The sequence below is a fragment of the Colobus angolensis genome, unplaced genomic scaffold, assembly GCF_000951035.1.
Source record: "Colobus angolensis palliatus isolate OR3802 unplaced genomic scaffold, Cang.pa_1.0 Scaffold184, whole genome shotgun sequence".
In the NCBI taxonomy this organism is placed as follows: Eukaryota; Metazoa; Chordata; class Mammalia; order Primates; family Cercopithecidae; genus Colobus; species Colobus angolensis.
The window spans coordinates 3,886,884-3,901,154 of record NW_012114977.1 but is presented as its reverse complement, the minus strand read 5'-3'; the positions used below and the strand labels follow the sequence as shown (position 1 = coordinate 3,901,154).

At 50.7% G+C, this 14,271-nt stretch overlaps 1 protein-coding gene across 3 annotated transcripts in view; it reads left to right on the top strand.

Annotated features, from left to right (window-relative positions):
• The window catches only part of BIN3 (bridging integrator 3), a 48,778-nt gene that overhangs the window by 21,046 nt on the left and 13,461 nt on the right, over nt 1–14,271 (top strand). For 2 of the 3 annotated variants that reach the window (XM_011939837.1, XM_011939836.1), the window contains exons 2-4: nt 3,268–3,316; nt 11,463–11,503; nt 11,857–11,918. In XM_011939837.1, coding sequence (XP_011795227.1) covers nt 3,268–3,316; nt 11,463–11,503; nt 11,857–11,918 — 152 coding nt within the window. The remainder of the gene's footprint in view (nt 1–3,267; nt 3,317–11,462; nt 11,504–11,856; nt 11,919–14,271) is intronic. The other variant, XM_011939838.1, reaches the window with a different exon arrangement.

The window sequence follows — 14,271 nt, the reverse complement described above, 5'->3', positions numbered from 1 at the left end:
TTGGCATTCTATAAATGCCTGACCAGCACTTCTTAAAACTGACATGGTCATCAGAAGCAGGGAGAGATTTAGAAACTGTCACAGCCAAGCAGAGCCTCGGGGCACATAGCGACTGAAGGTGACGTGGTGACCTGGGTGGGATGCTGGAACTGAGAAACGACATGGAGAAAACTGAGGAGGTCTAAAGAAAGGATAGTCTTGACCCTGTCTCTGTTGGTTCACTGATTGTGACCAATGTACCACACCAACATCGGATGTTAATAAAAAGGGAAACTGAGGGTGGGCGACATAGGAATTACGTACTTCCTTCACAGTTTTTCTTTAAATCTAAAACTTTTTCAATGTGAAGGATTTTTTTAAAGTGTTCTCATAGGGCTTTTGAGCAGATGAGTTGAAAAATAATTAGAACAGTATGATAGGTCTCTGTGATCATCAGTAACTGTGGTGAAAATACAAGGAGAGACCTGTTCTGTCTGTGTGGTGTACATCACCCCTTATTGTGCCAGAGCACCCAGTTCAGCACAGACTTCCTCCCGTTCATTTCCAGACCCTTAATAACAATGAGCCCCTTGGAATTCCACAGGACTTTAAGACTAGGTATTTTCATTACATACTTATAACAAATTCATATGAAAAGAGTATTGAACTGTGGGTAGCAGAGAGAAAACTGGGCTGGACACCAGGGGTCCTGGTTACTTCTTCCTGGTTCTCTTGTGAGCCAGCAGAGTGACCCTGGGCTTGTCACTGAACCTCTCTGGATCTGCTTCCTCATCTACAAAAGGAGAGAGTTGAACTGGGGAAAAAATTTCTATGGTAACTTACAGTTCTAAAAATACCATGATACTAAATTAAGGTTTAGAGGGAGGCTGTAGCACCACAAATAATGGAATCTACGTTTCTGATTTCTTGGTCCCTTGTCTACAGTACTAAACTCCAAGAATCGTTTCGAAGACCACTCTGAGACTTCTTTAGAATTCTCATCCTACTCCCCATATTCTTGGAGTGGAGATTCAGATTAGAATTCTAGTTTTAGATAAGCTGAAGGGATTCCAACTCCTTTGTTTCATAGTTTAAGAAACTGGGCTCCAGAGAGATTGAGATTTGTTCAAATCACAAAATGAGTCGGAGGCAGAGGCCAGGTTTTCTGATATCAGGTCTAGAGTGCTTTCACCTGCAGCATGCTTCCCACAGAATACGGGCTGTCTTTTTACAATGCCACCAGGACCTCATTTGCACTGTCTCCAGAGTGGTCCTTGAGGGCAATTGCTCGCTGTCCAAAAACCATCATGTCTGTCAGCTCTAATCCCCGAGAATGGGAAAAGTAACCAGGGTGTGGGGAAGGGACCCATCTCCCTGTGAACCTTTCCTCTTTCGGTCTGAGAAAGGAAACAATTTCATTTTTTCTTTCCCTTTCATTTCCAGACCTTACCTTTCCTCCCTGGTTATTATGTAGCCAAAAATTATTTGTTTACAGAAGATGCGAATCAGCCAGCCCCTAAAGGGTTAACACTCCCAAATTATGGGGCTGGGTTAACAATAAACAGGATGTCCTCCAGAAATTAAATTTAAACTGCTGTGACTCAGGCTGGCCCATCCCCTCCACTGGATCGCTGCTTGGGGTCATTATCGGTGGTTAATTACACCCTTGGGTTTAGCAACAGTGTGTTGGTCAGTTTGGGCCAAAGGAAAGCAGGCTCAGGGAGAAGGGGTTTGTGGAGGGAAGGGTGGGACCTGGGCCTGGTGGAGTGGGTCTGGTGCATTGTGGAAGCGGGAGGTTTGAATGGAAGAGCCAAAAGGAGAGGGATGAGCATGGCTGGCTGAGAGCCCTCTGCCAGAGCTGATCCCAGGGATTCTTGACTCACTTCCTACCTGGGGTCGAGAGCCTACCCTTTCCATAGCCACTGGGATGCACTTTCTAGCCTGGCCACTTTTCTTCCTGGAATCAGAGAATCATAGAATGCTCAGTGCCTCAAGGAAGCTCCTAAATTACCTACTTTAATCTATTCATTTTATGGAGCAGGAAATGGAGTCCCAGTGCCCAGTGTAGCCGTCACCTGCCGAAGGGCAGCCTGCTCAGTGGAAGCAGAGGCCAGGCAAATGCTCAGGTTGAGATTCCTAGACCCATGATCCTCCTGCTGTGCCATGCTGTAAAGTAGGGAATCTGAGGTGCAGCTCTTCATAGCAAGTCCAAGGCAGACTTGGGCTGAATTTCAGATTCTTTTCCAAGCTAGCAGCTTTTTGATTTCGTGAGTTTTCCCAGGGAAATAATCCAGCCTGGCCAATCATTAATGCCTCTGTTATTTATTACCTCTCCCCGGTCTCCCAGGAAGATTTACAGATCCACAGTTTGCCCCTCTATAGAGAAGCAGCGAAGGACCTAATATAGACCATAGTGGTTCGTGATTTCAAGGATAGCTATTATAGTGAGTCTGCAGTGAGTCTGTAATTTCTAAGTTTGCAACTCCTCAAGACACAAGGTCTTACTGTTATTCACAGGGTGTCTCCCCTTTCCTGCCCTTCTCACCTTTCCTTTCCTTTCCTCCCCCTCCCCTCCTCCTCTTTCTTCCCTTCTGTTCCCTTCCTTTATCTCTTTAAGAGATAGGGTCTCCTTCTGTTGCCCAGGCTAGGGTGCAGTGGTATGATCATAATTCACTCCAGCCTCGAACTCCTGGGCTTAAGCGATCCTACTGTTTCAGCCTTTCAAGTGACTGGGACTACAGGCATGTGCCACCACACCCGGCTGATTTTTGGTGGTGGTAGTGGTGGTGGTTGTTTTGAGATAGGATCTTGCTATATTGCCCGGTCTAGTCTTGAACTCCTGGTTCAAGCAGTCCTCCACCTGGGCCTCCCAAAGTGCTGGGATTACAGGTATGAGCTGCCATACCAAACTGAATTTTTTTTTTTTTTGAGATAGGGTCTTGCTCTGTCGCTTAGGCTAGAGTACAGTGGTGCAATTATAGCTCATACAGCCTCAGACTCCTTGCCCTCACCTTTTCATTGTCTTTAAATGACAGACTATCAGTAGCAAAGATGTTCTGGGGCAGAACAATCTGTGTCTGACACTGTAGGTGGGAGGACCTCTCTCTAACCAAGCCCAGATGCCAGTGGTTGTATGCCCACCAGGGCACGTGGTCCAAGTACCAAGTAGCAAGCCATGGCCACGCTTCCTCACCCTCCTGGAGGAAAGTGGCCTGTACTGTACTGATACTTTCAGCTGCATCCTTCCCCACTTCTCACAATATCCCTCTTTGTCTCTTTCTCTTGTAGGATTCCTTTTAAGATTGGGCAGCCCAAGAAACAGATTGTGCCCAAAACAGTGAGTAACTCGATTGTTGTGCTGTGAGATTCAGTTCTGTATCACATGGCCTTTGCATAGAACCAAAGCTTTGAATCAACACATCTTGGGGCTGGGAAGACGGCAGCCTGGGCCTTATTCCCGCTTATGCGGATCTAGAACCTCACACAGACAGGGGCTTAGAGGGGCCTCCTGTCCTGGGACATTTCCCCTAGGAAAGGTTAGCCTGGGCTCTTCATCGTCCTTGGGCAGGTGGGAAGAGGTGGATTACAAAAATGTAGAGAAAGATATTGCTTTAGAACAGTCCACCTCTAGGGACTGGCTTGCAGTCTACACTTTTCCTAAGAGTGTTCCTGAAACAGAGGCCCCCACCAAAGATACTGCCCAGGCGTTTATTTCTGTTACCTCAGCTGCAGAAAAGTCCAGGAAGCTTTTCCCAGTGGCCTCAGCCTGTTTGTCCCAACTTCCAAATGCATTCTTGGCCATGACCCAGAGTCACTCAGCAGGAAGGGAAGGTTGAATCCCACCCCCCTTTAAGCCCACAGTTTTTATCCCTAGAATGTTCTTATCTCCAGAATGGGAAAGGAAGGGAATCATAGATTCTTGGGAAGTTAGAGCTGGAAGCTCGTAGAGATCATCTAGTCCAACCTCCTGATTTTTCTTGATGAAGAAAACGAGACCCATGGAAAGTTGCAGCGACTTTCTCAAGTTATAAAAACCCCATACTAGCAAAGCTGGAGTTAGAACTCAGGCGTGAGCCCCTGGCCGATACTCTTTCCATTGCCTGATGCTTCCCTGGGCTGTGAAGCCCTCCCATTGTTTTGGAATCCCAGTGCAAAATGGCGTTTTCAACCTCCTGACCCACAAATCTGAGTGGGTCTCTTGGTTTTAATGTGGGAGACCACAACTGTAGAGCCTCTCTGATGTGACAGCTACAGAAAGTCCAGTGCTGTGCTGGTGGCAGAGGCCCTCGTCTGTCATCCCAGCCCCTGACAGTTCTTGTCTTACTAGCTTCTCCCCTCCTTGGCAGAGCTCTCAAAAGCATAGGAAAGAGATTGCTTCAGTCTGGTGAGAAGTTTGGCACACATCTGACCAAGGGCTCCATCTCTAGCAAATCCAACGTAAGATCACTTGAGAGGACACAGGCCCAAGTTAAAAGCACCCTCACAGGGTACAGTGGCTTATGCCTGTAATCCCAACACTTTGGAAGGCCGAGGTGGGGGGATCATTTCAAGCAAGAAATTTGAGACCAGCCTGGGCAACAAAGAGAGACCCCAACTCTACAAAAAAAAATGCATGCCTGTAGTCCCAGCTACTTGGGAGGCTAAAGCAGGAGGATTGCTTGAGCGCAGGAGTTCAAGGCCACAGTGAGCTCTGATTGCACCACTGCACTCCACCCTAGATAATAGACTGAGACCCTGTCTGTTAAAAAAAGGAAAAAAAGCTGGGGAGGGGGCCCTCTCTCTGCTTCATGCAGAGGCAGATTGTTGACCAACTCAGCGATGACCTCTCATGCAGAGGCTGACCATCTGTAGAGGCTCTCAGCTGAAGTCCAAAGAATCTGGGTGTGCATATGTTGGGCTCTAGCCGGCTGCAGGAAGTGGGAAGGTGTGGCCTTGAGTCTCCAGAGTTTAATCCATGACACATCTGAAAGAGAAGTGGTTTCAAGAGGGGTATTTTATTCTGAATGCTCACTACAAACAAAAACCTTCCCAGCACCCCAATCTTTATCACAATGAACTTTGTTCTCCACAGAAAGTGTAGGCAAACCAGCTGCTTTGCCAGTGTGTTGGTGGCAAGATCTCTGGCTCCGTTCATCTAAGGAGTGGCAAGGACTCACAGGGCAGATGCACACAGGGCGTCTCTCTTCCCTTCCTCACATCTGTCTTGCTGGAGATGGAATTGTGGTCCTCTGATTATGGCATCTGCTCTCTGATAGACTGGGGGTCAGGTAGGGGTTAAGAAGCCAGGTTTGGGAGGCTGGCGCCCTGGGTCCACATCCTGGCTCTGCCACATGCTGTCTGTGACCTTGGGCAAGTTCCTTAACCTCTAGAGCCTTTGTTTTCTCATTTATAAAATGAGGATGATGACAGTACCTGTGTCACAGATGTTACTTTGAGGCTCACACAAGGTAATACATTGAAGGCACCTAACACAGTGTCTGGCACAAAATAAGTCCCCAGTTAATATTAACTACATCACAGGAAGCTGGTTGATTTGACCCTCTTTATGAACCATCAGGGACTCAGCCTGTCCCAGGCAGCTAGATTTCCCAATGCAACAAAGTCGGCTAGGCCTTTGATCTCTCACAAGGAATCACAGCTGAGCTACAACTTGGAGTAGTTATTTGCTTCCCTGGCCTATACCCCTCCACTCCCCAGAGGCACTAAAGTAGAAGTAGCAAGACCCTGCCTCTTCAGTCTCGTTCTCCACCCACCATCCCCTCCCGGCCCCCGAAACAGGCCTGGGCTGTGCGGCTGTCTCAGCATCTCTGGCAGCTGCCCTCGGACAGCAGTGACGCACTCTGTTGTTCTTGCCCAGGCACTTTCAGGGAGGGGAGCAGCTGTGGCTGCCTGGGTTATTGGAAGTCATGGAGCCCCTGTCATGGGAAGAAATGCTCATGTTATCTTCAGGGAGTTTCAGGAGGTTTTTGGCTCAGGGCACCCAACTGTCAGGCACAAAGACAGCATTGTGTCCCTACCCTCACTGTTCTCCTGTGCCCAGGTTATTAACACAAATTCCATTATTGTCAAGGCTTTGGCTAGAATGACTTGTTACTGCTGGGGCTGACCATTAGAACTGAGATGGAGGAACAAAAGCTCCCCCAATCCCGATCCTCACCTTCCACCCAGTCCCCTCCCGCTCCCCAGGTCCCATAAAGTGGCTGGAGCATCTTAGCATAGAAAGAAGCCGCCACACCTTCCTGCATAACCTGGGAAGATGGAAGAGCTCTTCTAAGCTTTGCTCTTTGTGTCCGCCTGAAACAAGGGTTACTGTGAGTCTTGCACACAAGGAACGTGCACTCCAAGGTTCCTAGCCGGGTGGGTGCGCTGCAAAGTGAGGGCGAAGAGAGTCTGGCCACATGCAGCCTCTCCACTGGAGAAGGATTTTCACCTGCCAGGCGACAGGGCCCTTAGCCTCATTAATCCTGCTAGAACACACCTACAGGGAGCCCACTTTCCACCCAGAGCATCCCTTGAAGGAGGGGGCTTCCCAGAGTGCTGAGGATTCTGGGCTTCTCAGACTGCGATCAGATGCACCTCAGCCCTGGGATCAGAGCCCCAGCCCTGCCTGCCAATTTCCTTTTTCACTTCACCATGAGCATAAGTTTGGGTGGGAACTCAGCCTGTTCATTCACTTAATACTGAGTTCCCACTCTGTGCCAGGGCATGACCTGTGCACTGCCAATAGAGCAGAGAACAGCAAAACCCCTTCGTCCCACCGTGGGCCTTGGAGAATGAATGCAGGGAGTGGCCAAAGGTAGTGTCTGGGGCTTGGTTCTCCCTGCACTAACCTCGCCAGCCTGGCCCAGCTTGCCCTGATCCCCTGATGGTCCGTGCACATGTGTTTATACTTGCATTGTTGACTGGGGTCCAACTGCCTTTTTGGCAAAGGCATCAAGCATTCAAAGATGTTCAGATCTTTTCTGTCTGGCTCTTTTCCTCAGAATGAGGCTCCAGTGTGTCCCTTTCGTCCCTTAGCCATTATCTGAGAGGCTAGAATTCTGGCAGTGTCCCCGTGCATCTTTCCCCAGTGAAGGAGAGAGCTCTCGGACCAGCGAGCTAGAGAAGCAACCCACCCCGGCCGCTGGAAGCGGGGAGGTGAAATGTGTCCGAACTCCTCTCAGGCTGTCAGACGGCCTTGAGCGGCACCAAGTAGAAAACGCACTTCCGCCCCCAACCTGCTCCTCGGCTTCATTGTGAGACCTCGAGTTCCTCAGCTTCCAGAATGATCCAACCTAGCTGAAAACGTGAAGTCCCTCCCGATACAAGTCCAAACAGTCCCCAGCCAGGGAGACCAGGTGTTCTCTGACATCCCACACACATCGGCACACTTGGGGGATTGCAAAAGAGAGGAAGGGAGCCAAAGGCTGGGGCCCCAGGGTACAGCTGACACTCAGCACCCCTCCCAAAGAGCACCCCTGTGTGTTCTGGATCTCTAGAAGAGTTTGGTTTGGGCCAAGTAGTGCTTAGTTGTAATTTTCTCTTTCTGGAAATAAATACTTTTAGTGGCCGGGCGCGGTGGCTCAAGCCTGTAATCCCAGCACTTTGGGAGGCCGAGACGGGCGGATCACGAGGTCAAGAGATCGAGACCATCCCGGCTAACACGGTGAAACCCCGTCTCTACTAAAAATACAAAAAACTAGCCAGGCGAGGTGGCGGGCGCCTGTAGTCCCAGCTACTCCGGAGGCTGAGGCAGGAGAATAGCGTAAACCCGGGAGGCGGAGCTTGCAGTGAGCTGAGATCCGGCCACCGCACTCCAGCCCGGGTGACAGAGCAAGACTCCGCCTCAAAAAAAAAAAAAAAAAAAATACTTTTAGTAAGTAAAGATGCTGCTCAGCTGTCATATCCTGCAAAGTGAGAAGAAAGATGTGGGCCAGGCGCGGTGGCTCATGCCTGTAATCCCAGCACTTTGGGAGGCCAAGGCAGGCAGATCACTTGACGCCAGGAGTTCAAGACTAGCCCAGGTAACATGGTGACCCCATCTCTACCAAAAAAAAAAAAATTCGAACATTAGCCGGGTGTGGTGGCTCACTCCTATAGTCCCAGCTACTCAGGAGGCTGAGGCATGAGAATTGCTTGGGCCTGGGAGGCAGAGGTTGCAGTGAGCAGAGATTGTGTGACCATACTCCAGTCTGAGCAACAGAGTGAGACTCTGTCTCAAAAAAAAAAAAGGATGTGTCTAGCAGGCTGGGCACAGTGGCTCACACCTGTAATCTCAGCACTTTGAGAGGCCAAGGCACGGGGGATGATCACCTGAGGTCAGGAGTTCAAGGCCAGCCTGACCAACATGGAGAAACCCCGTCTCTACTAAAAACACAAAGATTAGCTGGGCATGGTGGCACACGCCTGTAATCCCAGCTACTTGGGAGGCTGAGGCAGGAGAATCGCTTGAACCCGGGAGACAGAGGTTGCAGTGAGCCAAGATCACACTATTGCACTCCAACCTGGGTGACAAGAGCGGAACTCCGTCTCAAAAAAATAAAAAAATAAAACAAAAAGTGTATCTAGTTAAGGGAGCTAGGGCACTGTCACAGCACCCAAGCATGGGGCTCCACCCTTAGCCAACATCAGGGTTTCCCTGGCTGCCGGTTTCCTGTGTGCTTGGAGCAGCTTCTCTCTGCGAACAGGTTTATAGCCCAGCCTGCAGCCCCAGATTGCTCTGGTCTTCCCAACACCCCAGTGAGCAGGAGAAAAACACAGAAACTAACATTTAGTGAGCACTGCCGTGGGCCAGGCACCTTGCAGTCTGTTCTGCACGCACTGCCTCCTAATCCTCAAAAGGAACCACTAAGGTAGATATTATTATCAGCTATTTCCTTGTAAGCCACCTAAAGTTGGCTGGGTGAGGTGGCTTACACCTGTAATCTCAGCACTTTGGGAGGCCAATGCAAGAGGATCACTTGAGGCCAGAAGTTCAAGACCAGCCTAGGCAACATAGCAAAATCCCATCTCCACAAAAATTTAAAAAAATTAGCCAGGCATAATGGCATATGCCTATAGTCCCAGCTATGCAGGAGGCTGAGACAGGAGTATTCCTTGAGCCTAGAAGGTCAAGGCTACAGTGAGCCATGATGCCACCACTGCATTCCAGCCTGGGCAACAGAGCAAAACTCTGTCTCAAAAAAAAAAAAAAAAAAAATGCTCAGTACTATCAAGGCTCCACAACTAGTATCAGAGTTCATATCTTACCTGTCTCTGCTCATGCCTCTAAACTGCATTCTTCTTGCCCTGCTGCAGAAAACTAGGCTGACACCAAAGTACAGACTTTCAAGGGCCCCGGCAAGGCTCCTTCACACCAAAGCAAATTTCCCACCTGCAGTCACACCAGCCTTTCCATTCCTTTAGCTAAGACTTTGGTTCCTGCAAACTTGCAAATCCCCTGGGACAGGCAACACTTTAACTGCTCATCAAGCATTTGTGCGCTAGTGGGAGTGAATTGGAATTTTTTTCTTACGAGTAGCTTTTGCCAGATCCTAAGGAAAGTAATGATAAAAATATTGGGTTCCTGGATGGAGAAAGAGTCTGTTGAAAAGAGGAAGAAAGATTGTAGGATGGGAGGTGGGGGCACCAATGGTAGATTTTACTTCGCAGTTTTGTGGAAGATTCTAGATGCTAGGATCATAAAGTAAGGAAAAGAGCATTTTTTTCCTGCTTCTGGATTTTACAGTTGGAATGAGGAAGGTAAGCTATCTCTATGCAAGGAGTCTGTTGTCATGCCTGGAGAGCCAGAGCTAAGCAGACTCTGTAACTCTTTCTGGCCTCATCCCTGCTGTCCAAAAGGCCCATCGTAGTCAGCACGTAGATTTGTATCTGGCTGTTGTTTATCTCCACCACCAGGGCCCATGTCTGTTTGAATCACCACGGTATCCCCAGAACCTGGCAGAATGCATCGCACTTAATGGGTGCTCAATACATGTTCATAGGAATGAATGTTGTTGAAATTTGAAACAAAAAGACCTGAACCAGGACTCTGGATTCTAGCCTTGCATTGCCACCAGAATGTCCTGCGTCCTTAGGGAAGTTACTCCTGCCTCTGGGCTTCAGGCTCCTCATTTGTAACAAGAATGCTGTTTTGTCATTCCAGGGCTATGTTGAATTAATCTAAATCCAAACGTGGAATGCTAAGGTTGATGGGCTTAGAATACTCTCATCAGGTCAGCGTTGCTGGAAGGCAGTGGTGGGAATAGCGTGGCTTTGACAGTTTCTGCAGATATGTACTCCCTGACCCTCAGAGCCCTCAAGGGCTCTTGGGGACAGGATTCCCGGGGAGCAGCCAGGAAGACTTCTTTCTTAAGTCAGGGCTTTCATTTATCAGCAAATGCCTTCCAGGAGAATGATGGTTATGAACACAGGCTGTGGAGCCAGGCTGCCTGGGTTCCATTCGCGCTGTGCTCAACCCTACCCCTCATCAGTGGGGTGACCTTGACCAGGGTACATAACCTGGTTCCCAGTGACCTCCTCAGTACCATCGTCTGATAGTCACACCTGTCTTGGAGATGAGTTCGGAGAACCCCATTCTTGTAAAGCACACAGTGAGGGCTCTGTGGAAGTGAGTTAGCGGTTTGGACTTCTCAGAGCGTGAAGCCTGAAGCTGGCCCCTGACAGCTGCAGCTCTGGCCAGGGAGAGCAGGAAGGACTGGCCTCTAGCTTAGTCTCCTTCTTTGCCTCTCGATGTCATTTACTTCCCATTCTACGCCCATAAGAGACCAATCATGAGGCTGCGTTTTACAAATAGTGAAGTCTAGGCACCAGAAGAAAGTACTAGACTTCATCTTCTGCAACAAGGGCAACCCCGGGTTCAGAACTCACCCACTTGGTTTCAGTGTTGCTGGCTCTCGAGAGAGTTGATATCCAGTCAGGAATGGAGAGAGCCTGGCCTGAGTCAGTAGTCATAGTGTCTGTGTTTGATGCATCCCAATCACAAAGCACAAGTGCATGATTGTTCCTGATCTACCCTGAGACCAGCAGGGGCAGGTGGTCCTGAGTGGAGGGCAGGGTAGGAGGGGAAGTGCCCTGCATGGACCTGGAAACTAGGAAAAGGCAGAGAGAGCCCCCAACTCCAGACCCACCCTCTCCTCTGTACCCTGCTGCCTCCCTGGATGGAGTCAAGTCATGTTCTGAGCACCGTGACCACCTCCAGCTTGGGGTGAGGAGGGCACGCAGCGAGTGCCTTGCTCCAGGCTGGGAAGAGCAGATCCACGGTCCGCTGACACCTGTTTGGCTGGCCCCTCTGGGAGGGGAGCCTTCCTCTGTAAATCAAACACTTAATTAACTTGGGAACACAGGAATACCATGTCAGGAGCGATCTGTCAGTGCTTGTGTGAACTGGACCATGTTGTTTTCTGCGGACTGGGGCTGGGTGTGGAGAGAGTTTCAGGAGGCTGGAAGGTTTTTTCCACCGTGTTGTCATTTCTCCAATAATTGAGTTATCTCTCTCGTTGCAGGTGGAGAGAGACTTTGAAAGGGAGTATGGAAAACTTCAGCAGTGAGTGTCAACCCCAGAAAGATGAGGTGGGAGGTAGGGAGGGACAAGAGCCCCCTGCCAGGTCTCACTTGTCTGCCCAGTGCCCTTCCCTGGGCTGCCTCTCTGCCCCATGAGTACCCTGGAAGCTGAGGGCAGTTCGGGTCACCAGGCTGCCAGAACTGTTCCCCAGCAATGGCCACGCAAGAGTCGTTCACTCGTAGCTTTTGGGTATAGTGGCACTTCTGTCAGTGGGAAAAGTCCTCACGGAGAAGATCCCCTTCTCCTCCTCCGTGGCAGGCCCTCCAGAGCACCTGGACTTCGCTCAGGTAGGGGAAAGGAAGGAGACCCCAAGCAGCCCGTCCCCTGCCTTGCAGGCTGGAAGAGCAGACCCGGAAGCTGCAGAAAGACATGAAGAAGAGCACCGACGCTGACCTGGGTAGGTAACTCCACCCTCACCACTGGCTTGGGCAGGTGGGGCAGAGGTGGGCACCCTCCTCCCTCGGTCCCCCAAGGGCTCTGATGTCACTGCACTCAGAGGACATGTGCCCAGTGTCCTGAGAAGTAGCCTGAGGACAGTCACCCCTCACCAGTCAGATCCCACTTCGCACAGAGCTCACACCGCCCCACCTAGATGTGAGTGTTGGGGCAAGACTCTCCTGGGACTCCAGTCAGGGCAGTACTGCAGCTGGTGGAAGCTTCTGCTATCAGATGCCTCCACTGCTTCATAATCCTGGCCGCCGGCTCAGGCTGTCCAGAGGGAAAGGGAAGCACGTTCCCTCCTGCAGAAACGAAACTCCCTGTCCTGCTGGGACGGGCGCTCCAGTGGCAACAAGAATGGAAGCTGTTGTGTGTTTAAACAGCTTGGGTTAAAGTGTAAGGCCAAAAATACCCCAGATAATTCTGTCATGACAAAGGGCACTGGGAGGCCCGTGGGAAATGGGGGCCAGCAGGTGCTGGGAAGCAGCCAGGGCCCTTGGGGAGGTTTCTTGGCTGGAGAGTTCTTGTTTGAAACAAGGAAGAACTAGGCCCAGGAGCCTTCCTTGGTTGAAACAAGGAAGAACTAGGCCCCGGAGCCTATTCCAGGCAGGTCTGGAATAAGGGAGCGTCCAGAGCCCTTGCCACAGGCCATGTCCCAGGAAGGAGGCGACGAGCAACCGGGAGAGATGGAGACCGTTCCTTCAGGTTCTTTCTCCAAGGCCTTGACTTTCCCGCCCCAAAGCAGCAAGCACGTGACCAAGGGTTGATGAATAGCTTCAGCACTCCCTGCACAACTCTGGACAGCCGGCTTAGCTCTACCTCAGCTCCCTCACCCGAGAAGCACAGGTAGTGCCAGTCCGCGTGGCATAGGCTCGTGTTGAACATAAAGTCGGATGAGCAACGTGAAGCGCTGAGAACAGAGCCTGGCAAGGGTTAGCTCTCGGGGCGTCCGCTCCTGTCATCACTGTCATCGTTGTCGGCGGCAAGGCTCTCTGACTGGGTGGACCTCTGCAGCTCCTTCCCTGGGTCTGTTGGGAGGGCCGTGTCCGTCTACCACACTGGGACGGGGACCTGAAAGAGACTTGGGTATGGCCAAGACTGGCCAAGACTGCCTACTTCCTCTCACTCAGCAGATACTGACTGAGAACCCACATGTACCAGGCACTGTCAGCACTAGAGACTCAACAGCAAGACAAGTTGGGAGCTTATGTTCTAGGAGGAAGCCCTGCAAGAGGTCCACAAGCGGATCGGTATCAAAATGACATGTCATGGCGTGTTGGGTCAAGAAAACTAAGGAGGTAAAGAGCGACAGGGTCAAGGGAGGCCTTCCTGGGGAAGTGTTCTCTAGGCAGAGTCCTGAAGGAATGAGTAACCCACACAAGTAGAGCCAAGGGAAGAGGGCCTGAAACACAGACAGCAAGCGCGGAGGCCCAAAGGCCGTGCACACTGACCAGAGATGCAGGAGAGGCAGCAGGAGAGTGGAGAAGCCGTCTTCAGTCCCCTCAGCCACTCCAGCTGCTGAATAATGCCCTGCTACAGCTGTGAAGAAATTTCACCTATCTGAGCTCTTCTGACCTTGAGATTGGCAGGGCACATGACACACCCATTTTATAAACGGGCATGTCCATTTGATAAAGGAGGAAGTGTTCAGCTCCTCTTCTCCAAGTCCAGGGCCTTGTCTCCCCAGCGAAGGTTGCCCATGCCCCACTCTTTCCTTTGCCCACCCCCACCGCCAAACTAGAAGGCGACTGAAACAGTCCCTGCTCCGGAACCCTGGCCCATCCACTCTTGGCTTGGCTATCTATGAGCCTAGTGCAAATGGCAGCATCACTGTCTCCTGACACCATTCAAAGGGCCACAGGGCAGTGGGCACCTAAGGGTGGGATTTGAGGACCAGCCTGCTCCTACTTGGTACTGCAGTTAAGAGGAAAACCCTTGAAATGTCCCTAATAGAGGCAGTGATTTGAATTTGTTCCCATTTTATGCCAGCTCCTAAGTCTCAGCCAGTTACTGATGTGTAAACACACCTTTCCTACAAAGCACTGTCACAAAAGGAAAACATTCCTTCCCTGGAAGCCGCCGTCACCACCACCGCCACCACGATGCCCTGGTGAGCGCTGACTACCGGTGTAGGGACTGTGGCCGTCTTGGTCTGTGCCGTGAATTCTCATGCCAGTGCTAATTCCTGGGCTGTGGGCTGGTCTGAACATGCACCTTGCTCCTGGCCTCTAGCGTTGCCAAACTATGTGTGTCACAAGCCAAGGACCGGATTTGGGAGTTTGTCTGCAGTTGTTTGTTTTGTAGTTATTTCA